General features: G+C 36.1%; 1 protein-coding gene across 3 annotated transcripts; it reads right to left on the bottom strand.

Annotated features, from left to right (window-relative positions):
- Nucleotides 1–435: 435 nt before the first annotated feature.
- On the bottom strand, nt 436–10,543 carry LOC110684945 (maf-like protein DDB_G0281937). Of its 3 annotated transcripts, XM_021861389.1 has the most exons (11): nt 9,978–10,543; nt 8,836–9,283; nt 8,436–8,507; nt 8,275–8,349; nt 7,509–7,592; nt 6,027–6,107; nt 3,620–3,689; nt 2,276–2,367; nt 1,422–1,463; nt 1,213–1,293; nt 436–857 (listed from the first exon to the last, which is right to left on the bottom strand). In XM_021861389.1, the coding sequence occupies exons 2-11, from the start codon at nt 8,860–8,862 to the stop codon at nt 786–788; spliced, it is 696 nt and encodes a 231-aa protein (XP_021717081.1). In that variant the 5' UTR covers nt 8,863–9,283; nt 9,978–10,543; the 3' UTR covers nt 436–785. The 3 variants fall into 3 exon arrangements, with proteins under 3 accessions (XP_021717081.1, XP_021717080.1, XP_021717082.1); XM_021861388.1 differs by lacking the exon at nt 9,978–10,543 and having other exon boundaries at nt 8,836–9,621; XM_021861390.1 differs by lacking the exons at nt 6,027–6,107; nt 9,978–10,543 and having other exon boundaries at nt 8,836–9,621.
- Nucleotides 10,544–26,476: the final 15,933 nt, after the last annotated feature.

Genomic DNA, 26,476 nt, shown 5'->3' on the forward strand with positions numbered 1-26,476 from the left:
GATCCATATTAACAATTGTCCTTTATTCTGCACGTCCCTCTTTTTTTTTTTGGTCTCCAAACGTCAATTTACCATTTTGACTCTATTAGAGTGCATTTGGACTCAAGTTATTAGTCTTAGAATTCCTCTTTGATTACACCACTTTGAAATATATATTGTGCAATTAGGATTTATTAAAAAAAAATGATAATGGGTGAATAACTTATGTAAAAATAAGGGATGTGAGGGAATAAAAATATTAAAAGTGTGATTATTGGGACCAAAATATTATAACATATTTCCATTTAATGAAGTGTTGCAATTAAAAAAACGACTGATTTTAAGAAGCGTTTCACTTAAAATAAACCATAAAAAGTATTAAAGAGAGATAGTAGAGAGTAAGAGATTTATTAAATAAATTATGATCCATAAAGTGAGGTCATAAAAGGAATAAAGTGAAAGTGAATAGAGCTTAGAATAATGGATAAAAAGAGTGAGTAGAACTTAGAATCTACAAGAAAAGAAGCATTATTACATAAACAAAAAGGCTGGCAAGTTAAAGTAATAATTCAATAATAGTTTGAAATTTGTATTCTGGCTGCTTTCCAAGAATAGTTTCCATGAAACTAACAACATAATAGATGGCCAAAATTAACACTGTATTCATTAAGCCCTGTGTTCTGCTTCATCAATGAGACCAACTATTCTTGACTTAATCACAAGTTAAATAAAGATCATATTTGCCATCAAGGGACCAATTACCCAATATCATCAGTTGCAAATTGCGAATTGCCTTAATCTCTGACCTACAGTGACTCTGCGATTAATCTCTCTGTTACTGCTTTCGGAAGGCCCATTACACTGTCGGTCGTCCCAACCTGCACGAGTAAATAACAATATTTTCAACATATGCCCAAGTCCCCTTCATATATGATGGTTTCACAAAGGGGTGCACTTAAATTGCGCTACACAAATTCATTTCTTGATCAAGATCCAACTAGTTGACAGCTTCAGTAATGAGTGAAATGATCTAGTATGACATCATATCCGATTGATGGTGTAATGTTTGTGACAGGTTCTGTGATTTTGAATATTACCCTGGCACGATGATTTTATTTTTAATTGATTGCATATTCTGCACAAAGGTCAAATTCCACATTCTTCCTATATCATATAGAGCGGTCTAGGATAACTAATATTGAAGCAAATGCAAAGAGAGTGGAGAAGACCAACCACTTGCTTAACCAAGGGTTTTATGAGAGGATGTTCAATTATTAGAGCACCAGCAACATGCAGTACTGCACCCTCTTCGATCTGAAAATTGGAAGGAAAGGATCAAGTTAAAGGCAACATGTTTTAGAATCATTCTCACACTATATATCCGAAAGATTTTTGAGAGGCATAAGAAAGGATAAAGGATATTGAGGAAGGAGAATGCTTACAAGCTTGTCAATAGTATCATCTGGTATTTCATCAAACACAATCTGCAAAGATGTCAGAGCATATGTATTACGGAGTATTTCATCCAGGAACTAAAGAATAAGGTATACAGCTCTGGGCAACTATGGCAGTAAAAGTGTCATGCGCACTTGTATCAGGTAGCATGCATAAATTAAAGTAGGAGGGCATAAATAACAAATATGTTTCTAAATACAAAAGAGTGTCAAATATGAACTTTCTGCCACAGTAGACTTCTTAATTAGTGTTCAAAAGTGCAAACATGTTAGCCTACAATGAAGATTATGAATCTCAAAGTTCATGTTGCTCTTTTTTCTAAAGCTTCTCCACAAGATGCTATCCAAAGGACTTTATGCAGTATATATACAGATATAAAAAAAAACGAAAAAATAAATAGTGGGTATTTTTCGTCTTCAAGAATAACATGGATCTCAGAAGAGGAGATATACAAACATAAAGTTCACTTTCTAAATCAGGAAGCTGCATCATGAACCAACTAAATTACAAATTAAATAGCCAATTTACAGCAATATTTATTGAAAAACAAGGCAGAAACTAGCTATAACTGCCTAAAACAGAACAACAACAACAAAAAAAAAAAAAAAAAAAAAAAAAAAAAAAAGAAACGAAATAAACAGTTTTTTTTCCTTTATGGGGTTGGGGTAGGCTAAGTTTGTTAGTGGAGAAGACACAGATAAGTAAAAGGTTTCTGCAATAAGGAGTTTCTTCATTTTTCTCCAGTTGAACTCACTAAGTATTAGGAGTATGTATCTTATCCAGATGATGAAGCAGGGCTCAGTAAATTAAATACTTTCAAACAAATAACATCAAAATGTACCTCCACTCTATCCCATTCCCCTTTCCTGAAACCTGTCTGAAGGTTTGTCACAAGAACAGAGCTGACAGTTGAAGCCTTCCTGCCAGAATAATCTGTCAATGAGACAAACGAGAAACCAATTTGAGAAACATGACCACAGATGGCGCTCTCCTGTTCTCAAAAATTCTCTGTCACTATAACATACTATCGTAATTGCATAATACATCCAGCTTTACATCACCAAAGTGGTATTACTTAGAATTTAGGATACCAATGGAATGCCACCGGTCAATTTAGAATACTTAAACGATAAGCATTCAGAACATGTAGATGAAGAAATTTTCACTCACGAGGTGGTAGACAGCAACTGCACCATTTTTTTTTAATTTTTTTAATTTTATTTTTTTAGATAAGAAACTGCACCATTTTATAGCTGTTGATTCAAACCACAAATTGCCAGCAATGGTGATTTGATTGTACTTAAGTATGGACAACAGTCTGCAGAGCTATCTAGATGAACTTTCATCATCTTCTCTGTTTAATACTTGAAAATCCATTGACTTTGGAAAGAACCCTTCTCCAAAGAAAATCTGAGCTCAGGCCAAGTCAATCACTACCTCTGTTTCATATTATTTGCAACGATTAGACACTTTCCACTCACACTTTATGTCAAATCGTTGCAAATAATATGAAAAGGAGGTAGTATTATTCTTCTTTACAGTTGATAAGAATAAAAGGAATGACAAGACAGGATGGGAAGAAATCACTTAGAAGCAGCAAGAGGGGTTCAAAACTACAAAGTTGTTTTACAATACACACCCCTCGTATATTCTCTCTTGATCAAACAAAGAGTAAGATTCCTAATGCTAATTGATCAAGTGCACTTTTACAAGGCGTGAATGTTACCAAGATCATGTTCATAGCTGTAATTTAACCTAGGTAGGCTGTTATTCTTATAGTATACTGCAGGGATCCACTTCCGTAGCTCTAGCAATAAGCAAGGAAAGCTCTAGCTTACAAGAGTTACAGTTACTGTGGGTTGACCTTCAAGGCCAGAGAGAGTTCAGCAGTCAGCATCTACTAAATATCTCATCAAACCAAGGACCCCCTTTAGAGATGTCAAACTGGACCTACAATAGCCAGTGTTCATCGCCAAACAACCCTAAATCAAACAATGTGCCAGCAGCCATATGGTGACCTTGTTATCTAGTACTGATTCAAAGAAGGTAATTTAAGCCCAAGAAGGAACACAAGTCCAGTTCTACAATCAAATTACTGCCTGACTTAAAGATTCCACAAACAAGTAAACGCATCCCAATTAACACAAATTGATAGACAATGACACTCTCAGAGGCACATAGAAACCTTTTAAATACTGTCGAGCTTCCTCTTTGCCAGATGGTTTCTCCCTTATCATGCCTTCATAAACCACCACCTAGAATGAAAGAAAATGAGAAATAAGCAACAATCCTCACGTTTTCCTCGAAAATTAATTTTTCCAAAATGAAATGAAGTTAACAGATGTTGGAAATAGTAAAATACGACCCACATTAGCTTAATTACAGATGCTCATTTGACTTTGCAAAGATTGAAGGTATAAGTGAGATAATGGCATACAATATAAAGACAAAAAAAAAAGGATAATGATACCAAATTTTTTATATTCAAGATTTCAAATTTGGAGATTTTACTCTAGTTTTCAATTTCACTTTGCAAAGATTGAAGGTATAAGTGAGATAATGGCATACAATATAAAGACAAAAAAAAAAGGATAATGATACCAAATTTTTTATATTCAAGATTTCAAATTTGGAGATTTTACTCTAGTTTTCAATTTCACTAATAAAGTATCAGAACATTGCTCCTTTTATACATCTTTTTTGCGAAGTACAAAGACGTTGAATGAAAGAGAGAAGAACACACGACAGTTGAAAAGTGAGGAATTGTTTTTATAGAAAAGCAGTTTCCCAAACCCAAGCCTGCACTATTGATTTATTGAATTCTTCCAAGTCACATCTTCACGTAACACCTTATAAGAGTTATAACCAACAGATTAGTTTGATGCTAGTCAAATATTGAGCTATGTTAAGAGAAACCCTCAAAACATTACAGCTTTTCTATGTCCCAAGTTGACTTTCTCACTTACAAGTAAATCACAAAGAGCGATACTAAATTTTAGCGATTAAACAGGCCAATATGTCTCCACATGGTCAAATCCACATTTAAAAAGAAGAATTTTATATAGACACTCTAAGTGAGACCAAACTCAACTATACCACTAAAATTGCACAGTTCCAAAATCAACGCTGAATTTCTTGGTACAACATCCAGCAAACATAAGCTGCCTACTTCTTCACAGTTTTCCACATACTGGACATAGCTGCCTAAATCAGCAAACATGGCATCAACTAAAAAGTGCATAAGCTGTTAATCAGCAGATTATATATATAAGTTGCCAGATGATGGATTCTAAAGAAACCAAATAGAGTATGAATAATAAATTCTCTGCGAGAACTTGAAGCCAGTTAAATATATATTGTGTTTCCTCAATAAGACTTTTATCTTATCAAAGAAACATGCTCTGTGACAATTGCAAGGGTAAGCACATGGAATGTGTATTCATAGCCCTGACCTAAAAAGGGAGTTTTGGCAATGGGCACTAAGATGAATGCGTCTTTCAGAAAATTGAGTTGCTCTGAAAGCTATGATGAATCATCAAAATGTGCAGGGATCTAAATTGACGAGGAGAAGTGCTTTCAGATTTTTTCTGGCAAATTCAATTTTTTTTTTTTATATTTTTTGACAAAAATAAATTCAATGTTTCTAGTATAGGAAGAAAATGATGGAAATTAGAATATCATATAATATTATTTTAACAGCAACTGCTCTCTGCCTGAGGAAAGTTGTTGATTACAAGAATTACAACACTTTTGATGATAAAAGACAACCAAGGAAATCTTATGCTTAGCATATATGATGCTGCCAAAGCTGTTTAACCTCAGAGGCTGGTCGAATCTATAGAGTGTAGGATAGCCAATACTTGAAGGAATTATATGCCTTTATTTCTTACATTAATTAAATAAAGTTGTCAATTGTTATGATAAATAGGAAGGTGAAGTGTCATATGATGTGGAGTCTCTCAATAATTAAGCACAGTAAGAGTGTGTACTACGTAGCCTACATTTGACAAGAGGGAATGACGCTTATGACAGAAAGCATTCTTAGTTCTACACTTTGCAAAACTCAATAGTTCAAGAGAGTATCTCACCATTTTGCAGTTTTTGCTTGCTAATCATATTTAACTTGGCAAAAGTATCTATCCACTTATATTTCGGATATTGCTATTTGATGAATCTATTACTTATGCTTCTTCTTAGTATGATTTTATTATACATTATTTCATATACAAAAGGTAAGGACTATATGTGCATACGATTCTACTTCCTGTGTGTCTCAAAACATGCATCATACTTTCACCACATTTTGTTACAATTGTTGTTAGGTGAATCTCAATTTATATTCTCAAAATATCAGCTTTTATAATTTTTTTCTAGCATATAATTGAAGTTAGAAGTGGTCAAGATAGTGTGTTGGAAAACATAAAAGTCAAAATGATGCAATGTATTGAGAAACAAAGATGTATCTCAAACTACAACATATGCCGGGTGAATAATTTCCAAAAGGAAAAAAATTATTGCAGAGACTAACTGGAATATGATCTTTAAAGGAAAAATAAAATAACAAAAAAAAAAAAAAAGGAAACTATTTATACTTGGTCGGCTGTAATTAAGATAGTGGGTCCAGCATCAGTTCTGAGATCACCATTGGAAGAGTTTGTTAATGTGGCTTCTGCCTGAGAAGATATGGCGATAAATTAAGTAAATATGGCATCCACCGACAACACTAACACAATCTTTGACAACATACACAACCACTGTCAACAGAATATACTAACACAACCTTCAACAACATACACACTAAATAGTTGGAGAAAACTTCTAATGCTATAGCTTTGGTAATGTTGCGGGACTTGCAGCCATTTTCTAATAGAAGGGTCATCAAGCATATAACTAGATGAATGCAATCAAGAGTTTACATCTTATTTCAACCACAAAGCTAAAAAAAAAATTAATAACAAGTTACAACTAAGGAATAGCATTAGCCTCTGAAATATGTCCATAAGATTGGTTTCAATAGCAGATTAGACAAGAAACAAGTGACAACATATCAAGAATTACAATCAGTCAGTTGATAACTCTATGGTCAGCTTAATTAGCTAATAATAAAATTGAATAGGGGAAATACAGGCACTGTGCTGACCTTAACCTCAATTGTACAGCATTCACCAAAAAAAGAACAGATGATCACATGTAGCATTGACCACAAGAACATAGCATTGACCACAAGTAAATCAGCTCTCACAATGATTTTCAAAAACTTAGAGAGGATGCAAAAGTCTCTGACTAATTGACTGATCAGTTGAGAGGCTATTTCTGATATTCTGATAGAGAATACAGAATTCTTATTTCTTTGATTTTAGTAAGTATACAATTATTATAAATACTTTGTATGTGAGGCACTTAAATATACAGAGGCGAAGATAATCAGCAATGTTTGAGCAGCATCATGATAATAGAAAAATACAGCCGCAATTAATGCCCCCAGTACCTATGACAACTGAATTGCAAAAGGACAAAGAAGACACATTTTACAGGTTGGCATCAACACAAAAAAAAAAAAAAAAAAAAGGCAGTATCACAGTATAGCATCAAAACAACCAACATCCTTATTAGAAACTCCCAGCAAATTTGCAGTAATAACATTAAATCCTCTTAATATACCAGCTTCATCCACTGCTATTAGCAAGCCACAGTAGCTTTCTCACTCAAGGATTCTATACTCAACCTCGCAACACAAATTATGGAATTTTCTGATGTCTATGTAAACACTGGTTGAGAAAAGGAGAAAGATTGAAGGGTACATTGAAAGAAAGATGAGATGAGATGATTTATTTAAAATATCATGTTCAACATAAGCACAAATTGAGCTGCCCAATAAATTTTGATATGATCAAGAGTCATGAGTAAAAACAGCCAAAAGTAGAAAGCCTGTGTAAATTTTTAAAAAAGTACATAAAGAGTGTGAAAGCACTCTCAGAAGACAAGCATTAAGCAATATCTGAATAAATATGAAGTGCATAACATATATTTCAGACAGTAGGGCAGCACAGAGATTGAAAGATGAAAGAACATACTGTGTCAGCCGCAATGAGAAGCGTTGGCTCATTATCGTTCACTTGTTTATCAGCAATTTGAAGCTTTGAGATGACGGCATCAGCCTGAAGGATATCCACAACTCACCATTAGGCTTGAACGAGTTGGCTTCACAAGAAGAAATGTATTACACCGTCACAACTCTATATGGAGATTACGAGGCATGGTGCATACAATATGACAACCACATATTACATGAATACACTATAAGCCTTACATTAATCTTACTCTCTTATTTCACCTAAAATTAATAGTGTCTATAGGACTGTAGAACACAGGTTCACACTCGAACAAGAAAAACAAACTGCAAGGCCTCATAGTGTCATACATACACTTGTATCTTATCCTCATGCTCAAGTTAAGTTACATTTTCTTATGCAAGAACAGATTTGGAGATTGTTCATGTCAAGCTCAAGTCAACTTTAAGTACAGGATGCTTTATACTCCTCCGTCTTTATTTTTATGCCTCATTTTTCATGCTCGGATTCCCTAAATGTATAACCTATCCCATGATGGTCCTATCACTTTACTCTCTCGTCAATTACATATGGTCCTACTGGTTTAGTCACTGGTCATATCCCCCAAACTCTGATGAGGCATTGAGGCATACAGATAAGGACAGAGGGAGTAAACTCTCTACAAATAAACCAAAATGCATTAAACACGAAAAATCGCAAACTCGCAACGAAGCACAACATATGAAGTTGCACAAACATCTCAAACTTAAATAGGGAATAAAGATTGCACCTTCGCCTCAGCAAGGGTCATAACCAAATCTTCCGGTTTTTCTTTGCGGATAGCTTTTTCATCAATATCTGCAGTCTGCAGGACATACTTCGTATTTAAAAACCCAGAAAACTAAAGAAAAAAAAGCAGCAGAACAATCAAGTAATCAACCATGAATTTACCATAATTGTGAATTCATAACCCATTTCCACCATTATTTCTCTTCTTGCTTTTGATTTAGAGCCCAAAATTATCTGCACCAAACCCCATAGTATGTGTCACATACAATTTTCAATCAACGTATCAGTAAATGGGTTAATATATGCATAGTATAAGTAAAAAAAAAAAAAAAAAAAAAAAATCTTCAAAATGCTACTAATCAATTTCTTCAATATTGAAATTATTACCAAAAATTATTCAGGAAAGTTGATAAACTAAAGTCCATAAATAAGGAACAAGACCCAGATAGGCAATTAATGTAGAGTACTAAGAGTGGAAATTTGAGTTTAATTACACGAATAATTCGAAAAATATAAGTTTGTAGATAAGAACTGAAGAACAAAGTAGCGTAAAAGAAAGTACCTTGAATGTGGGAGCAGCGGAATCCATCCTCGCTCTTTCTTTCTGATTCTCTGGACAAAAAAATAAGGCGAGGAGGACGTTGTTGCTAACAACTTTTTTTTTTTTTTTTTTTTTTTTTTTTTGAGAAACAAGTCAAACAACCCTTAAAAAGGACTTATATTAATAAATCATTGTTCGCTACATCTAAGATTTGAGTCGGGAAATTATTATTCCACACTCTTTGACCGAATCCTCAAGGTTGAAAATGAGTCAATTTGTGTGCTACTCTATTCCCGCTCTTTTTAACAAAAGACCAAACAAAATCAATAAAGTGAGAACATAAATCTAAGATATCCTCAGCAATAAGATGGAACGAACTTGCGCCTTTTGCACCTCCACGCATCACTTCCACCACTCCCAAGCAATCACTCTCAAGCACAACTCGGCTAACACCTTCATCCAACGCTAGCTTCAACCCCAAATAAACGCTAACTACTTTAAATACTAGTAAGCTATAGTATGTAGTGATATGATAAAAAAAAAAAAAAAAAAAAAAATTAAAAATTAAAAAAAATTTGAAGAAGAGAAAAAACAAGTTAATGGTTATGGAGTAATTTCAAGTTTCACTTACCCCCATATACCCCTATATCCATCTTTTTAAATGTTTAATCAAACGGTTATCAATAAAGTTATGTCCCTATCCTCTATACCAGCCACCCTCCTCCCCCTAGCCCAACCAGAATCCGCCGAAAACCTTCCCCTTCCACCCCACCGAAAACAACCCCTCTTCACCAGGCCCACCCCCGAAATTGGCCCCTCACATCCCCCACCCCCGTAATGTAATACCCCAAATTTTTGATTATATTTAATCAACGATTTTTCTAGTATAAAGTTTAAATTTATAATTATTTTCAAATTTTATAAAAAAATTTTTTTTAATAATTATTATTTTTATTTTCGGATAAAGAAAAAAAAAATCTGGTTTCCTATTTTGCAGAAACTGGTTTTGAAAAAAATAAAAAAATAAATTTTAAGCTTATCTTTTAGTAGGAACTTGTAACAAACTCAATTTGAATTGAGTTTTATCTGATCTTTTGAATAAACTTCTAGAATATTTGAACCTAAGATTTCTAATTTATAAATACCTCTTGATAATACCGTACCTTATTGAACTCACAAAGCATCTACCCAAAACCATTGTTTTCACCACCATCTTAATTTCAGAAACTCATCTCCATCTTGGTAAGCAATTGATAGTCCCTTCAATGGTGGACTTAACCTTCAATTGATAGTTCCTCCGTTGTTAGATTCTTTTAAAAAGAAAAACGAATTGGACTTTGCTTCCTTATTTTATACAATTAGTGTATATATTTGTACTTACAGTAGTTTTCATAAGAATTTTGTTTTTTTTAAAAAAAAAAATCGGAAGAAAGGAATAGCTTTATGGGTTTGTCAGTATGATGGGAGGAGTAAGATTGTTTACTCGTAATATATATAGTCACGATTTTGGTTTAGGGATTTCTTTTGTTTTTATAAAACCGAACTTTACCAAACCTTAGTACTTCGTATGATTACACTTCGAGTATATTTTTTTTCTTTTCAGATTGCTAATCTAATAGCAAGTGGTGTATAGTATTACTAACTTAGACCTCGTTTATCTATTTATTTGTAGACGGAGGCTACTAGGTGAACGTTTCGGAGGTTACTTACCTTGAGATTCACGCGCAACTCAAGGTAATTTTCAATGTCCATCATCTTTAGAATCCCGTTAGGAAATTGTTTTAAATTATTGTGTGCCAACTATGTGCTTACGTAATTATACGTGGTGGATGTGTTATCATATGATGTTATGGAATTATATTATATACTAGTTTTTCTATAATTGTGTACTAGTATGGTATTTTCGAAAATTTGATTATTTGGAATCGTATGAGTTTTTTTTTTATATATAATTAAAATCGTGGGAATTGGATGATTGATTATATGTGATTGATGGTCTCCAAGGCCTATTGGGAAAATGAGTTGTAACTAGCATGTCTTGACTATGTTTTAAAAATACTGAAGTTAAAATATTGTTACTTGGGATTAAATTGATTTTGTGCAATACTCGTGTGCAATGCGATCGGACGATTTAATCTATTAATATATACATTAAATTAAGAAGGGAAATGAAACCTGAAAGGGTGAAGAACAGGTTGCCCACTAGTGGTTATGGTTGCTACTAATTGGTTTAAATTGACGTATATTGCTGTTTAGTCTTCCTCCTAATCAATGGGTATTAGTGAGGGGTGTGCACACTAGGGACATTCTGTTTAATTTATGGCCATTTAGGGTTACGCGCGACCCTCTGTAAAGTAGGTGGTGACAGGGACTAGTCCCGGCTTACTGGCGTTCTCTTTCCCTTTCTTAACTAAAGTAATAATGTTTATGTGACAACTTGATTTTGACTTATTATAATGTCGATAAAATTGTCTTGTATAAATATTTTTCGAACCAAAATTATTATTTTACGGGATGGAGTTGGAATTACTCAGTTTATCTGATTTTGGGAGTTTCCTCTCTTTTCTTGTTTCTGATTCATTTTGCAGGTTGGTAAAAGGGCACTCGGTTACGTGTGAGGAGACGTTAGAATAATCACGTAGCTAAGACAATTTAGTTAATTCTGAACTTAGTTATTTTTCTTTTATTTAATGTTTTAAATGTTTTACAGTTTGGATGTAACGACTATTTTATTCTTGTCGCCACTTAGATCACTTAGTTATAAATGGTATTTCGTTTTGCTTTGCATTTATTTTCTATGGAAAATAAGTGTAGCAGTAACACTCCCAAGGTTCGATGGTCGGTTTTGAAAGAAAAGGGTTACTCTTATTGTTTACAATGACCCGAATTTTGGGGGTGTTACAAATTGGTATCAGAGCCAGGTTTTTCAAAATTTAGGGACTAAAATGAATTAAAGTAAAGACTTAGGATTAAAACTTGTACATAAGTTTTGTAAATTGATTTAAGCTTAGGAAAGTTGTGAGTGTGGGAATCACGATAAGGGATCTATGTGTTTTACAGTACTTATTTAATTAATTATGATGTGGTTATTTATTTTCTTAGACGATGGTACGAGAACGTAGAACGGCAAGAAAGTCCAGTGCTAGGAAGAGTACAATGGTATTACCCGATTCTCCCTATGTGATCCGTATGAAGTATAATAAAGACATTCGACATTATGTCTACCGTTTGAATCTTTGCATTGAACATTTTCATTACAATGTACTTGAGGGCCAATCCGATTACCTCACTCCGGAGAGACGATCTCAAATTCTTTTACACACACTATGTGTGAGGGGACCCTATTCTCAACTTAAGAAGAAGTATGCTGATTTATATATTGAAGGTCAACCAAATGATAAATATTATTATAATGGAAGATGGATCCTTACTATGGAATACCTGGAGAGAGCAATGATGGAAGCTAAGCGGGAATATGACTATAACTTGGATGATGATGGGGAGGAGGAGCCTCAGGAAAATGAAGCTCGTGAGAGTCAAGGGGAAAATGATGATTGAAAATTTTTAGTTGCATTTATCTAATAATTTTATAATACCTTTACAAATAAAGCTAGTTATTATGATTAGAAACTATAATGTAGTTTTCGTTTATTTGCAACTAGTAGTTTATCGAAATAATTAACACTAGCTAGTGTGCTACTTTAAAGATGATTTTCATTTTGTCTTGATTTTTGCAATTAAAATATTTTCGATAAGCATATTTATGATATTTTATTTTATGATTATTAATTAACTTAATAAAGTAGTAATAATTTCATTTTTATTGCATTTGTATAAAACAAAACCCCTATTTTCTTGTGCTTACTTTAGTCAAGTATAGTAATGACGGGGTTGAGTATAGTAGGATCACAAGAGCAATGCGCGAACCTATAGTTTAATGCTAAGTTGATGCATTATTTGTTTTGGAAATTGGCCGACTCTATGAATGTTATCGAGATTTAATAAATGCTTAATTCTTGTATATATGTACTAATGATGTGTTACATAAAAGAATGTGGTTGTTAATTTAATTGCAATTCACACGATCTAAATAAATCGTGTTAAAATGTGTATGGTGGTAACACCAGTGTTGAAATTGTGCAGATTATGTATGCAAAATTACAACGTTTACACTAGGTCTCGTTCGAGAAGAACTGCACAAATGGCCGAGACTCCCGAACAACTTGCTGCAAGGTTGAGAGCTCTTGAGCAAATGAACCAGAACCTTGGAATGTTGTTGCAAAACCAGCTGAACAACAACAACCACAACAACAATGACAACGACCCTCAAGCTGCTATGGCTAAGAAACTTGCTGCATTGGAACCTCCACTATTTATGGGGAAGGAAGATCCCATGTTGGTTGAGAACTGGGTACGTGATTTTGACAAGATTTTTACTGCTGCCGGTACCCCTGACGCTCAGAAGGTGGACCAAGCCACATTCTATTTACGTGAGGCTGCTGATATTTGGTGGGAAAATGAAGGAGCCACCATAAGAGCTCAACAAAATTTTAATTGGGAGGCTTTTAAGAAAGCAATCAGGGATCGTTTCTTCCCTGAACATAGTAGGAGACAGAAGTACAGCGAGTTCAGTAGGTTTAACCAAACTGTTGGTATGAGTGTGCAGGAGTATGCTGAGAAATTCAATGAGTATGCTAGGTTTTGTCCTAATGTAGTGCCTGATGAGAGATCCAAGGCTCAGAAGTTTGAAGATGGATTGACTTTTAGGATCCAAAAGAAGGTGATTGGGGCTGGTACTGCTGCTACATATAAGGAGGCCTACAATAGAGCTTGCAATATCGAAAGGATTTTGAAGCGAGAGCAGGAGGTCAAGGATAGGCACAAGAGGAAGGGGAATGGTGAGAGCTCATCGAACCATCAAGGGTATGATAAAAGACCACGACTCGGGGGTAATAGCAATGGGAACGATGGAAATGGTCAGCAGGGAGGTCGTGACAACAACAATCGAAGCAATAACCACCGGGGCCAAGGACAACAGAATCAGCAAGGATCTCGCAACCGACCATGTCGTAAATGTGACAAGAGTCATCCAGGACGCAACTGCAATGGAGATTTGCTTACTTGCTTTGAATGTGGGGAGGTTGGTCACAAGAAATTTGAGTGTCCAAAGAAGCAGAATGGCAATAATCAAGCTCAGAGGCAAGGTAACAACAATGGCAACAATGGAGGTGGTTATTGGAGGAACTCGAACTACAACAACCGCTTCAGTAACAACAATTCTCAGGGCCAAAATGGCAATGCTCAAGGAGGGAATGGACAGAACAACAACAATGGCGGAGGAAGCAACCACAATGGCAATGGTAGGACCAGTAATGGAAGAATCTATGTCATGAACCAGAGCGAGATTGACTCCAACGCTAACGTTGTGACGGGTACTTTTCTCGTGAACTCAAAACCTGCTTACTTACTTTTTGATTCTGGGGCATCTCACTCTTTTATAGCCACTTCTTTTGTGAATAAATATGCTTTAAAACCTTCATCTTTGTGTCAAACCAACATAACAATTCCGTCTGGGGAGGTAATTCCTTGTAAGTCCCTATACCAAGGCATTCCAGTTAACATTGCTGAAACTGAGTTGCCTGCAAACCTTATTCAGTTTGACTTAACTGAATTTGACGTGATATTGGGAATGGATTGGCTTAGCGAGTACAAGGCTAGAATTGAGTGTCATACCCAAAAGGTGTCTCTTACGGGACCAAGGGGGAATAGAATCTCTTACCAGGGAGTTGTGTCAAAACCAGGGATTAATATTGTGTCTGCCATGACTTTTCATTCTTATATCCGAAAGGGCTACCCTATATATTTATGTCATGTGCAAGATGTGAGTGTGGAAGAGAAGTCCATAGATCACATTCCAGTGGTGAGGGAGTTTCAAGATGTGTTTCCAAACGAAATCCCAGGGATGCCACCAATTAGGGAGATGGATTTCAAAATAGACTTAGTGCCTGGGACTGGAGCTATTTCTAAGGCACCATACAGAATGGCACCAGTAGAGATGAAAGAGCTGAAGGTACAATTAGAAGAGTTGTTGGAGAAGGGCTATATAAGGCCAAGTGTCTCACCGTGGGGAGCACCGGTTTTGTTTGTGAGGAAAAAGGACGGAACTTTAAGGTTGTGTATTGATTACCGAGAGTTGAATAATGTCACTATAAGGAACAAATATCCATTGCCCAGGATTGAGGACTTATTTGATCAGCTTAAAGGTGCGGGGATCTTTTCAAAGATTGACTTGAGGACGGGATACCATCAGTTGAGGATTGCTGAGGAAGATATACCAAAGACAGCCTTTCGCACGAGATACGGACATTATGAGTTCACCGTTATGCCTTTTGGACTCACTAATGCGCCGGCAGCTTTTATTGACCTCATGAATAGAACTTTTCAGCCATATCTGGATAAGTTTGTGGTGGTATTCATAGATGATATTTTAGTGTACTCGAGGGATAGAGAAGAGCATAAAGGACATCTAAGAAAAGTGTTGGAGATTCTTAGAGAAAAGAAGTTGTATGCCAAATTTTCAAAATGTGAATTTTGGCTAGAGAAGGTAGCATTTCTAGGCCATGTGATCTCAAGGGAAGGAGTTGAGGTGGACCCATCTAAAATCCGGGCTGTTTCTGATTGGCCAAGACCAACAAGTGTGACTGAAGTAAGGAGTTTCTTAGGGCTTGCTGGATACTATAGGAGATTCGTGTAAGACTTTTCGAGGATAGCACAACCCTTAACAAATCTGATGAAGAAAACTACTAAGTTCCAGTGGGATGAGAAATGTGAGCAATCTTTTCAAGAATTGAAGCGAAGACTTACCTCAGCACCAGTCTTAACCTTACCATCAGGGACTGAAGGGTTTGAAGTGTATAGTGACGCATCTAAGAATGGCTTTGGGTGTGTACTTATGCAACATGGGAAGGTTGTAGCTTATGCGTCGAGGCAGCTCAAGAAGCATGAACAGAATTACCTTACTCATGACCTGGAGTTGGGAGCTGTGGTATTTGCTCTTAAGATTTGGAGACATTACTTGTATGGTGTGAGATGTAAGGTGTATACGGACCATAAAAGTCTGAAATACATATTCACACAGAGTCATTTGAACATGAGACAAAGGAGATGGCTTGAGGTTCTAACCGATTACAACCCAGAGATTCTATATCACGAAGGAAAGGCGAACAAGGTAGCCGATGCTTTGAGTAGGAAAACAAGTCATACAGTAAACTTGATGATTTTAGCCAAGGAACTTTGTGAAGAATTTAGGAAGTTGAACTTGGAAGTGATAGAGTATGGCCAGGTAAACGCGCAGTTGAATGCAATGTCGGTCAAACCTACCATATATGATGAGATTCGTGAGAAGCAAATGCTCGGTGAGTGGTTGACCAAGGTGAGAAAGATGAAAGAAGAAGGAGCAACAACTGAGTTTGATGTTGATGATAGTGGAACAGTGAAATACAAAGGGAGATGGTGTATTCCTAAAGATGAGGATCTCAAAAGGAAGATCTTAGAAGAAGCTCACAACACCCCGTACTCTGTACACCCGGGAGGAGATAAGCTCTATAAAGATCTTAAGCAGTATTTTTGGTGGGCCGAACATGAAGCGTGAAGTAGCTGAGTTTGTGGCCAAGTGCCTTACATGTCAGAAAGTGAAGATACAACATATGAGACCTGGAGGGAAACTGCAATCGTTAGATGTGCCAGGATGGAAGTGGGAGTCTATCTTTACGGATTTTGTGATGGGATTACCGCTTTCAAGGGCAGCAAAGAATGCTATTTGGGTCATAGTTGATCGTTTAACTAAGACAACAAGATTCATAGCAATAAAGGACACTTAGAATGTGAATCAGCTGGCAGACGCCTATGTGAAAGAAATTGTGAGACTACATGGAGTTGCTAAAGATATCATTTCAGACAGAGATCCCAGATTTTTATCAAAGTTTTGGGAAATGTTTCAGCAAGCATTTGGCACTATCCTGAAGTTTAGCACAGCATTTCACCCTGCTACGGATGGACAAACAGAGAGAACAATTCAGACCCTGGAGGACATGTTGAGGGCTTGTGTGATGGACTTTGGTGGATCGTGGGACGAAAGGTTACCTATGATCGAATTTTCATATAATAATAGTCATCATGCGAGCATAGGAATGGCACCTTATGAAGCATTGTATGGGAGAAAATGTAGAAGTCCCTTATGTTGGAGTGATATCAGTGAGTCTTTGACTTTGGGGCCAGAAATGATTGAAGAAACAACGAAGCAAGTTAGGCTCATACAGGCAAACATGAAGGCAGCTCAGGATCGACAAAAGTCATATGCAGACCAGAGTAGGAGAATAGTGGAATTTGAAGTCGGGGAAAAGGCCTTACTTAAGGTTTCACCTACTAAAGGAGTCATGCGGTTTGGTAGAAAAGGGAAACTAAGTCCTAGATACATTGGGCCGTATGAAGTATTAAAGAGAGTTGGAGAGGTGGCGTACCAACTAGCCTTACCCATGGAGTTAGCCAATGTTCACAATGTTTTTCATGTTTCACAACTCCGAAAGTATGTTCATGACCCTACCCATGTTATCCAACCAGAGACTATTGAGCTAGATGAGACCTTAACCTTCGAAGAGCGCCCAGTGAAAATTCTTGATACCAAAACGAGAAACACTCGGAATAAGGCAGTAAAGATAGTTAAAGTGCTGTGGTCTAATCAGAATTCTGAAGAAGCAACTCGGGAAGCCGAGCATGATATGAAAAAGCGCTACCCAGAACTTTTTGAACAGGTACTCTAAGTTTCGAGGTCGAAACTTTTAAAGGGGAGTAGAATGCAATACTAACTTAGCTTTGTCATCGTGCGAGCCTAATTTTGAGGGCTAACTTTAAAGTTCGAGGACGAACTTTCGTTTTTAGGGGAAGTAGATGTAATACACCAAATTTTTTATTATATTTAATCAACGATTTTTCTAGTATAAAGTTTAAATTTATAATTATTTTCAAATTTTATAAATTTTTTTTTTTAATAATTATTATTTTTATTTTCGGATAAAAAAAAAAAATCTGGTTTCCTATTTCGCAGAAACTGGTTTTGATAAAAAAAATAAATAAATTTTAAGCTTATCTTTTAGTAGGAACTTGTAACAAACTCAATTTGAATTGAGTTTTATCTGACCTTTTGAATAAACTTCTAGAATATTTGAACCTAAGATTTCTAATTTATAAATACCTCTTGATAATACCGTACCTTATTGAACTCACAAAGCATCTACCCAAAACCATTGTTTTCACCACCATCTTAATTTCAGAAACTCATCTCCATCTTGGTAAGCAATTGATAGTCCCTTCAATGGTGGACTTAACCTTCAATTGATAGTTCCTCCGTTGTTAGATTCTTTTAAAAAGAAAAAAAAATTGGACTTTGCTTCCTTATTTTATACAATTAGTGTATATATTTGTACTTACAGTGGTTTTCATAAGAATTTTGTTTTTTTTTTAAAAAAAATCGGAAGAAAGGAATAGCTTTATGGGTTTGTCAGTATGATGGGAGGAGTAAGATTGTTTACTCGTAATATATATAGTCACGATTTTGGTTTAGGGATTTCTTTTGTTTTTATAAAACCGAACTTTACCAAACCTTAGTACTTCGTATGATTACACTTCGAGTATATTTTGTTTCTTTTCAGATTGCTAATCTAATAGCAAGTGGTGTATAGTATTACTAACTTAGACCTCGTTTATCTATTTATTTGTAGACGGAGGCTACTGGGTGAACGTTTCAGAGGTTACTTACCTTGAGATTTACGCGCAACTCAAGGTAATTTTTAATGTCCATCATCTTTAGAATCCCGTTAGGAAATTGTTTTAAATTATTGTGTGCCAACTATGTGCTTACGTAATTATACGTGGTGGATGTGTTTTCATATGATGTTATGGAATTATATTATATACTAGTTTTTCTATAATTGTGTACTAGTATGGTATTTTCGAAAATTTGATTATTTGGAATCGTATGAGTTTTTTTTTTATATATAATTAAAATCGTGGAAATTGGATGATTGATTATATGTGATTGATGGTCTCCAAGGCCTATTGGGAAAATGAGTTGTAACTAGCATGTCTTGACTATGTTTTAAAAATACTGAAGTTAAAATATTGTTACTTGGGATTAAATTGATTTTGTGCAATACTCGTGTGCAATGCGGCCGGACAATTTAATCTATTAATATATACATTAAATTAAGAAGGGAAATGAAACCTGAAAGGGTGAAGAACAGGTTGCCCACTAGTGGTTATGGTTGCTACTAGTTGGTTTAAATTGACGTATATTGCTGTTTAGTCTTCCTCCTAATCAATGGGTATTAGTGAGGGGTGTGCACACTAGGGACATTCTGTTTAATTTATGGCCATTTAGGGTTACGCGCGACCCTCTGTAAAGTAGGTGGTGACAGGGACTAGTCCCGACTTACTGGCGTTCTCTTTCCCTTTCTTAACTAAAGTAATAATGTTTATGTGACAACTTGATTTTGACTTATTATAATGTCGATAAAATTGTCTTGTATAAATATTTTTCGAACCAAAATTATTATTTTACGGGATGGAGTTGGAATTACTCAGTTTATCTTATTTTGGGAGTTTCCTCTCTTTTCTTGTTTCTGATTCATTTTGCAGGTTGGTAAAAGGGCACTCAGTTACGTGTGAGGAGACGTTAGAATAATCACGTAGCTAAGACAATTTAGTTAATTCTGAACTTAGTTATTTTTCTTTTATTTAATGTTTTAAATGTTTTACAGTTTGGATGTAACGACTATTTTATTCTTGTCGCCACTTAGATCACTTAGTTATAAATGGTATTTCGTTTTGCTTTGCATTTATTTTCTATGGAAAATAAGTGTAGCAGTAACACTCCCAAGGTTCGATGGTCGGTTTTGAAAGAAAATAGTTACTCTTATTGTTTACAATGACCCGAATTTCAGGGGTATTACACGACATCTCCTTTAACCCACTCTATGCCCTCGGCGAAACCACCGCCCTCCTACCTTGCCCCCTCGCGAAACCACCCCCTCGCACCTTGCTCCCTCGCCAAACCACCCCCTTCCTACCCATTTCCCTTGTGAAACCCTTTCCCCCGTCCGAAACCCCTTCTTAGCCGCCTGTAAAGAGAGAGAGAAATAAAATCTCATCAAAATCGGGGGTAAGGAAATTGATGGGGTCGGATTCGATGGGGGAAGGGAATTGGGCCGGAATCGGGGGAAGAATAAGGGAAAGGACCGGAATTGTGGGGTGGGGTTGGGAAGGGGGGTAAGAATGTAGTGATTTTTGGTGAGGAGGGTGACTGGGAAGAGGGTTTTTCTTGTTTTAGGCTTTTTTTTCTTTTTTTTTTCTTAACCGATAGAAATGCGACATATGTAATTTAAAAAAAAATTAAGGGTCATCTGGGACTTTTGGAAGCAAACTGACCCAACTAAAAATCCCAACTAAGGTTTATTATCTAATAATCACAATTATGGGGTAGTTTTCCACTAGTAGTCTCAACCGGTCATCAAATAATAGGTTTCTTTGACACGTGAGTGGTTCAATAAAAATACTAAAAAAAAAAATTAAAAATTGAAAAAAAAAAACCCTCACTTCCCCACCAGCCACCATCGCTCTTTTCCCTATCCTAATCGGAATCTGTCGGAAACCTCCCCCTTCCCCTTCCACCACCACTACACTGAAAACAACCCCCTTCACCAGCCCCACCCCTAAAACTGCCCCCTCCCTTCCCCCACTGCACCCTCAAAACCGCCTTTAACCCACCCCCCGCCCTCCGTGAAACCACCGCCCTCCCATCTTGCCCCCTCGCGAAACCACCCCCTCGCACCTTGCTTCCTCGCAAAACCACCCCCCTTCCCACCCCTTACCCATGCGAAACCCTTTCCCTCGTCCGAAACCCTTTCCTAGCCGCTGATAAAGAGAGAGAGAAAAAAATCTCATCGGAATCGGGGGTAAGGAAATGGATGGGGATGGATTCGAGGGTGGGGGAAGGGAATGGGGCAAAAATCGGGGGAAGAAGAAGAGAGTGGACTGAAATCGTAGGGTGGGGAAGGGAAAGGGGGTCGGAATGTGGCGGTTTTTGGTGAGGAGGGTTTCTGGGAAGAGGGTTTTTCTTTTTCTATTTTTGTAGTTTTTTTCCTATTTTTCTAGACCAATAGAAATGCGTTATATCGTAATTTAAAAATAAAAAATTAACCTACTTATCAGGTTATCGGTCATCCGGGACTTTTGGAAGCAAACTAACCCCATATGTGGATTATTAGAGAATAAACCTTATTTGAGATTATTAGAAGTAAATCACATATAGTTGGGATTATTAAAAGTTTTTAAATACACTTTAAAAATCCCAGTTATAAATGATTTACTTCTAATAGTCCTAATTAAGGTTTATTATCTAATAATCTCAATTATGGGTCGGGGTAAGTTTGCCACTAGTAGTCTCAACCGGTCATCAACCTAATATAACAGGTTTCTTTGACACGTGGCCATGTGAATGGTTAAAAAAATACTTAAACAAACAAAATTAAAAAAAAAAATCTCTCCTCCCTACCAGAGGCGGAGCTAGGTGGGGACAAGGGGGACAACTGTCTCCTACGTTTTTTTTTTAAAAAAGAATTAGTTTATGTATACATAATTTTGTGGATAATAATTGATATCAATCCAAACGGTGCAGTGGTCAAGCATCACTTGTAATAGCTTATGGACGCGGGATCAAACCTCCTTGTGAGTTCATTTAAGCTTTTACGCCTATTTGGTATTTGAGATGAGCAACTAATCAAGTACCGGAGTTCAATTCTTGTTGCAGACATTTAGCTTTTACCTCCAATCACCCCCAACTAACGGATTCCGTCCATATATCCGTTAGTGGGGCCTATCATGTACATGTGTCACCATATTATTGGGTAAAATTTATTAAAAAAAATAGAAAATAATAAATAAAAGAATAAAAAAATTTATAAAAAAACAACCTAACCACCAACCGACTCCCAGCCATCGTCAGACCGGCTCTTAGCCACCACTCCTAAAACCTTAATTAGCCACCACCAAATTTCAACCCCCTCCCTAGCCAACACCAAATTCTTACCCCTTCCTAGCCCCACACGAATTCCGACCAACCAAGGGGGGGGGGGGAGGGGTTGATTTCGTTCCCGAAGGTTGGCATAGAAGAATCAGGGAGATGAAGAGGAAATGTCAAAAAGGCGGGCCCTACTAACAGATTTATGGACGGAATCCGTTAGTTGGTGGTGAAATCCAAATTTTAGAAATTTTGTTAGTGGTAAAATAAAACTTTAAAATATGGAGGTGGTAAAAGTCAATAAGTGTGTATTTGGAGGTGGTAAACGTCTAAATTTCCTTATATTATTTAATGGTCGAATTTTTCAAATATTCTAAATCCATAATCAAATACGTTTATGGAGGAAAATTTGGTGTATGATATCGGTATTTTGACTAAGTAGATCTCCGTATTTTGGATTTTTTGAGCCATTAAATTGTAACTATTTAAGTATCTGTTTGTTCCAACATTTTTGTCAAAACAAGCGATGTTCATTTGTCCCCCTTACAGAAATTTCTGGCTCCGCCACTGCTCCCTGCCAGCCCCCCCCCCCTAGCCCAGCCGGAATCCACAAGAAACCTCGCAAAAAACCTCCGCCTTCCCATTCCACCCCACCAAAAACAACCCCCTTCACTAGCCCCGCCCTCGAAACTGCGTTTAACCCATACCCTGCCCTCCACGAACCACTGCCCTCTCACCTTGCCCACTCGCGAAACCACCCCCTCGCTCCTTGCTCCCTCACAAAACCACCTCCCTTCCCACCCCTTGCCCTTGCGAAACCTTTTCTCCCATTCGAACCCCTTCTCATCTGTCAGTAAAGAGAGAGAAAGAGAGAAAAAATCTCATCAAATATCGGGGGTAAGGAAATGGATGGGGCCGAAATCGAGGGTGGGGGAAGGGAATAGGGCCAGAATCGGGGGAAGAAGAAGGGAAAAGACCGAAATCGGGATGGGGAGGGGAACGAGGTCGGAATGTGGTGGTTTCTAGTGAGGAGGGTGGCGGGAAGAGGGTTTTTTTCTAGACAATAGAAATGCGACATATGTAATAAAAAAAATTAACCTGCTTATTAGGTTACCTGTAATACCCCGTATTTTTATACGTATTTTAATTCAAATTATTATTTTATGAATTATTTATGGTATTTTATTAATTTAAAAAGGTTTATTTTAATTAAAGGTCCATTTTTATTTATTTAATGGTTCTGAAAATATTTTATTTTATTATTATAAAACTTTGGGGTATACTATTTTATAAAAGGAAATTTAAGTCAATGATATTTACAGAAAGTCAAATGACTAGTTTGATTAGGAGAAGGAATCATTAAGGGTAGAAGAGAAAATGTAAGGTAGGAGGGTTTTGAGAGAGGGTATAAATACCCATCACATGGGAAAATTAAACCTTGCCCAAGGTGGAGATCGAATACCCAAAGGTAAATCTCTGTCTCTCTCCTCTTATTTCTCCTTTCCCCTTAATTTTTCCCCTCTCCTTTTTTCTCACATTGCACGACACACACACACACACCACCGCATGGGTGGCCAGCTGCCACCACCATCACCGACTGGCCACCACCAGCACTCGTTGGCAGCAGCAGCCGGTGGGAGGCGGCGGCAGCCGTCCTCCCTCTTTGGTTCGAACAAAAAAAAACTCTCTCTCTTTCTCTCTTGTTTTAAATTAATCTAGACTTGATTTAATTATTGAATTTAAGTTTTGTGATGATTTTTATGATGATTGATTATGATTATTATGTATATAATTTTCAGATTTAGTTTTTTGAATTAAAAAGCCCCAAATTGAAAACCCTAGGTTTCTAAATTAATGTATGTTGATGGGAATTGATTGTAGATGATTGAAATTATTGAAATAGGTGTTTTAAATATAATTACAGCAATTTTACATGCTTTTATATAGCTGAAATTTGTATATAAAGGTTAGAATTATGTTTCTTGAAAGTAGAAGTTTTAAATTAATTTTCAGCTTGTTTTAGAGGGTTTATAAGTGATTTAAAGAGTGTATATATTGCTTGAAATTCATATTGAATATGTATTAATGTCTCTTTGTAATTTTGGGTTGTAGGAGACTTCCAAGTGAGTGACTTTATTTAGTCATGGCGATTTTGAGATCATATTCGAGGTACGTTCACGTACTCGGTAATTATTTAAGTGTATAGAAGCATGCTAGGCTTTGTTTAATTAATTTCAAGTTAGTATCATGATAGGTATTGATTGGAATTGTTGATTGGATTGATGTTGGTGATTGATTTGCAAAGTATGGATTATTTGTGGTGAATTAATAATTGGAATTAATTATATTGACATGTTGTGTATGAACTACACTTTTATTATTAGCATGATTGAGAGCATGTTTAACTAAAATAAATGTTTAATTGAGTTCGGAATATTGAAAGGGAATTTTATTATGGTTCATATAATTTTTATTGATGCTATAAGCATGGGAAATGAGCTATTTAAGTGTCTATGTACACGAGGATTAAATTACATTGTGGTGCCTAAGTGCACTTAATGTGTTATAAACACCGAGGGATAGGATTGTGGCGCATTATGTGTTTAAGGTGTTATTTAACACCGAGGTAGTTTAAAAAGGATTCAACATTAAATTTATGTGGTCACTAATTATTCAAGAATTAAATTGGTATGTTTGATTGCTTGAATGATTTATAATGATTGATTGTGTTATGGTTTGAGAGTCATCACCAAGTCTAAAAATATGTAAATAACGTAAAGTGAAAGAGATTACGCACCAAAACTCTTGGAACGTATATACCTTGAGTATGAACATATGGGGGGGAGTTATGAGGTTTTATATTTAACCATAACTTCTACTGGGAGTACAGGACGCTGTATATTCCTTTTTATCATGCGTAGGAATTCCGCCACTCACGAGTGGTTCTTTTATACTGGCACGGTTAGCTCTCGTGTTAGTACCCTTGTATTGGGGCAGGTTAGGGGGGAAACTCGTTTGATGCGTAATCAAATTAAATAAGCAAATCATTTGTTTATTAGTTGGTTATGTTGTATGCTTGTAAACAGGTGCAACAAGGTAAGTTGTGTGATGATAGGATGAAAGCATGTTAGTGTGTACTGTTTACGCTTATGTACTTAGCATTGCTGATTGTGTGTTGTATGTTTATTTGGCCTTGTCTTTATCTTGGCCCTACGACAACCCATTTCTAATGGCGAGTAGTGGGGACGAAGTAAAGAGAAGCTTTTCAGGTGTTGAAGCATATTCATGATGGGCATGAGTGAAGAGCGAATCATGTTTAGTTTCCTTAAGAATATGATGTGGTTTATTACTTTAATTATTATATATTTTGTTTGTGAGACTAACGCAAAGGTTTTTAAATATTTATTTCTATTTTATTAAGGGCCTACAATGGTTCTGTTGAGTCCCTTAGGTTTTGATTGATAGTTTTGAATGATGACAAACAGCTAAGGGAAACAGGTCCTTGAAAGTGTTCGATACAGTTGGGGGAACCAGCTAACATAGAACACTGTTTCCCCAGACAAGTTATTACTTACATGAGTTTTCTTATTGAACTAACTTGTCTTTATACAGGGAACAGTTATATGATAAAAGTGTTATGTACTGGTAGGGAACCAGTATGTACTGTTTCCATGGTTGCTACGTGGTACAGCAGTCACTTGCTTTATGTTGTGCATTAACCATGTTACATGTGCAGTAGTTGAGTTGATTCCAAGACTTGGAGCATAGAAGTCTTTCGAAGATATTTCGAAGAAAGATTGTTTGCTCATAATAGAAGTATTCAAGGAAGATTCAAGTCTTGAAGATTACATGAAGAAAAGACGATTTATGCTTTAATATGTTATCTAGGTTTTCATGTAATATGCTCCGTAGTATGCTTGCATGTTTGGGTTATATAAGTGCTTAAAAGTATATTGAAGTATGATATGAAATCTGGTACAAAGTTGGAACAGGTTTCATAACATGTTTCAATTCAGGGAACCAGGTCGGGGAACCAGGTTCACTGTATTCGAGCTGCCGTTTTGGAAAAAGATTTTACAAAAAGATTTTTTCGAAAAGATTATCTTGAAAATATTTTGTGCAGCTGGAAATAAGATGAAATATTCTTGGTTACCTAAAATCTAGGAGTATTTATCTTAATTGATTCTATCTTTGTGATTAAATCAAATAAGATAAAAACTTTCCTAAAATTACATTATATCTTATTCTCTAAGATTGTGTGATTTAAGGAAACTAGGTTTTAGGAATCTAAGCTTATATAAACTCATCTTATTTCACATATTTCGTGTGCCTCTCCAGAAATTAAAAGAGCAATTATTTGAGAGCATATACTTAAGCACTAATCCCATTCATCAAGTTATATACAAGAGCATTCTAGTACTTAAACTTTTTCTCTTAATTAGCTTCGTAGAAGTGAGATCAAAGGGGAGTTCTTGATTCTTGTATTGAGTCTTTAACAAAGGGGTTAAAGGCTGGGTGAGTGTTTGTGAGTTCAAACACATTGGGCTTACGAGTGTAAGTCGAGAGCACACTCGGAGTAGAGTGTGGGGT

The sequence above is a fragment of the Chenopodium quinoa genome, unplaced genomic scaffold (genome assembly GCF_001683475.1).
Source record: "Chenopodium quinoa cultivar QQ74 unplaced genomic scaffold, ASM168347v1, whole genome shotgun sequence".
Classification (NCBI taxonomy): domain Eukaryota; kingdom Viridiplantae; phylum Streptophyta; class Magnoliopsida; order Caryophyllales; family Amaranthaceae; genus Chenopodium; species Chenopodium quinoa.